This window comes from Orycteropus afer, unplaced genomic scaffold (assembly GCF_000298275.1).
Source record: "Orycteropus afer afer isolate SDZICR_OR568_19922 unplaced genomic scaffold, OryAfe1.0 scaffold00400, whole genome shotgun sequence".
NCBI classification, from domain to species: domain Eukaryota; kingdom Metazoa; phylum Chordata; class Mammalia; order Tubulidentata; family Orycteropodidae; genus Orycteropus; species Orycteropus afer.
This window is the reverse complement of record NW_006921987.1, coordinates 1,397,773-1,401,062: the sequence shown is the minus strand read 5'-3', so window position 1 is coordinate 1,401,062 and position 3,290 is coordinate 1,397,773. Positions and strand designations below refer to the sequence as shown.

Here is a 3,290-nt window from a genome sequence, read left to right as displayed (position 1 = left end):
AACCTGGGAAGGGAAGAATAAATAATAATAATAATAAGGACAAAAGTAATAGTAGTAGTAGTAGTTTAAAAACAAACTAGAAAACAGAAAACAGAAAAAAAAAAATCAGGGAAGGGCAGAAGGGCAGGGCACCGAGGCTCAGTTTGAGCACACAGACTGGGGTAGAATTCCTACTGGCCTAGGAGGTGGGTGGGAATTAGGGATGGCCACACCTCCTTTCACCAAGAGGGTGTGGGGTATAAGAGTAACAAAGGGAATGTCACACCTTTCCAGTCATCCCGGTCCGGAATGTCTTTGGGGTTCCCGGCAAGTGGAGCCTGTTCGTAAGTCCCTGGAATTTGGGAGAATGCTGTCACAATGGACAAGCCACTTGTAAACATTCAAAATGGCTGTGCCCTCCAGATAGACAAAAGTCCACAGCTCAGCCCTCCTTCCTCTTCACTGCTTCCCCTTTTATTCCTCAGTCACCAGAGCAGTCCTCTGTGCAGTCCCTGAATAGCAGGGATGATTTTTAGGTTAATTCTTAGGTCCTACCACCACTTGGCAATATCTAAGTTGTCTGTCCCATCAGAATCGCTGCCAGACTGCAACTCCGTATGTCTCCTTTTTTGGTGTTTTCATACAAATTCTTCTGCTAGTTGGAATTGAGTCTACTCCTACCTTCCCTTCAAGGCTTAACAGTCCAGAATTATCTGTGTTAATTGGTTCCCCTTTTCTTTTTTGAAGAGGGTCCTTCTGCCTATTCAGCCACCTTACCAGAACCCATAATATTTTTTAATTAATATGAAGATATGAAAAATTGTAAACAGATTAATGACTATAGAAGAGTTTTAAACTAAATATGATCAGTTTCTGTGTAAGCATTAAGAATTTCTTCATTGAAGAAAAAAAAAATGTCTTCATTAGACTGCAAAGAAACAAGTTTCTTTGAGTCTTATTCAATTTCAGTCTAGATACATGTCTACACTGGGAAAAAATTGAACACTTACTTAATTTTAGAATTGGTCTAATTCTGGTTTTGCACTGGTCTGTAATTTTCTAGAATATTGAATTTTGTAGACAGACTCTGCAGTGGGGGAAAAAAGAACTGATAAGAAAATAATACTCCATTTTTGAGGAACTGAGAGAGAATGCCAACCTCAGTTTCAATTTTAATGTCAAGAGTGAGTAATAAATAGATTTTGAAACAAAAATCAAGCTTGTGGCTTCCCATCTAAAAAGATAATTGTAGTTCTCCTGTTTTCCAAAAGTAGGTAAGAAACTGCCTGGAGCTTGTGCTTTTTACTTTAGAGATTCAGTATATGGCATTATAAGGTCATTTTTGCTTATCTTTCAGATCAGCATTTTCATGACCCATTTGTCAAACTATGGGAATGACCGCCTAGGATTATACACCTTTGTGAATTTGGCAAACTTCGTGCAGAGCTGGACCAACCTCAGATTGCAGACCCTACCTCCAGTTCAACTGGCCCACAAGTACTTTGAGCTCTTCCCGGAGCAGAAAGACCCTCTCTGGCAGGTAACAGAAAATTCTCTCCTGCAATGGCAGAAAAGAAACTAGCAATTGCAGAATGCTCAATTTGTCTCAAGCACTCTGCTGGCATTATTAAAACCAGTATTTAAGTAAACATCTTTTTTTTTTTTTTTAATCCAATAACTTCATTTTCTTCTTATAAAATATTTTTGTTGTTTTTGCTTGTTTGGTTGGTTGGCTAGTTGATTTAGAAATTTTGAATTGATATTGTTGCTTTATTGTGGGTGACTTCTCTGAGCTAATTATTTTAACTTGCCTTTAGTTTCAACTTCAATCAGTGGTAAAATATTTGAACAATGAGTATCTAGGTCAATGAAAGATTAAAAAAAAAATCCATATTAATCTGAGACCCTATAACTAGACACTGATACTTATGTGTAGAATACAGAAGGTTCATATAAAAAAGGAAATGCAATGTTTACTTTGTAGCCATATAGATTTTGATATACCATTAATATGTCTTTGTTTTTCCTTAACAAATCTCTCACTAGGCTTAGATCTACTGATTAAAGGAGAATAGTCAGTTTTAGTATTGCTTTTACCAATAATTCAACTTCACATGGGGGCGACTCAGCCTTAATACATCAGATATAGACTATCTGCTTCTTAGCAGTTATCTAGGAAAATGCTGCCTCCCACTTTTTTGGTTCTTTATGCATCAGATTGCATCGACCCACACAATCAATAAGCTGGCTGCAGAGAACAGATCAGATGGTCCCCCACTAAGTAGTCAGTAGCATCATCATTAATGAATCACTGTGAAACAGACTTTTTATACTACTTTCTCCCTCTCCTCAAAACTATTTGTTTCTCTTTATTCCATAAAACATGTTACATGTTGTTCTCTATATAGTTAGAAACTCATCTTTTTTGAGCACCTGCTAGGTGTAAAACAAGAATACTTGATCTAAGGAATAAAAGGAAGAAGAAAATGCAATATAACAATGTTTTCTCTCAACGTTGGAGAACAGTGGTTTTTCTTATTATTGATATAATCTTTCATGTGTTTCAAAATGTGTTTTAAGACTGACTCTTACAGTAAATCACACATTATTCTGGTAATTTCTTCAGCTTCCCTTCACTATATATGTTTATGTTGCACTGTTGTTGTTATTAGGTGCCATACAATCAATTTGGACTCATAGTGACCCTATGTATGAGAGAATGAAATATTACCTGATACTGTGCCATCTTTACAATTGTTTCTATGTTTAAGCCCATTGTTGCAGCTACTGTGTCAATCCATCTTGTTGAGGATCCTCCTCTTTTTCATTGACCATCTACTGTACCGAGCATGAAATTTTTTTACCAGAAACTGGTTCCTGTTGATAACATATCCAAAATATGGGAGATGAAGTTTTCACCATCATTACTTATAAGAAGCATTGTGGCTATACTTCTTTCAAGACAGATGTGTTTGCTTTGCAGGCAGTTTATGCCAATACCATAGATCTTTGATCTTCCTTATTCATTGTCCAGTTTTCACGTGTATATGAGACAATTGAAAATAACATGGCTTGGGTCAGGCACAACTTAATCCTCCAACTGACATATTTGCTCTTTAACACTTCAGAGAGCAGGAGATCTGTCCATTGAAATGCATCATTTGATTTCTTGACTGCTGCTTCAGTGGACATTGATTGTGGATCCAAGGAAAATGAAATCCTTGACTATTTCAATCTTTTCTCCATTTATCATGATGTTGCTCATTAGTCCATTTGTGAAGATTTTTATTTTCTTTATTTTGAAGTGTAAT

General features: G+C 36.4%; 1 protein-coding gene across 1 annotated transcript in view; it reads left to right on the top strand.

Annotated features, from left to right (window-relative positions):
* Window positions 1-3,290, top strand: part of LOC103207853 (N-deacetylase and N-sulfotransferase 4) — a 497,519-nt gene that overhangs the window by 398,004 nt on the left and 96,225 nt on the right. Inside the window, exon 6 of the mRNA XM_007953542.1 lies at window positions 1,337-1,519. Within this exon, the coding sequence (XP_007951733.1) occupies window positions 1,337-1,519 (183 nt within the window). The remainder of the gene's footprint in view (window positions 1-1,336; window positions 1,520-3,290) is intronic.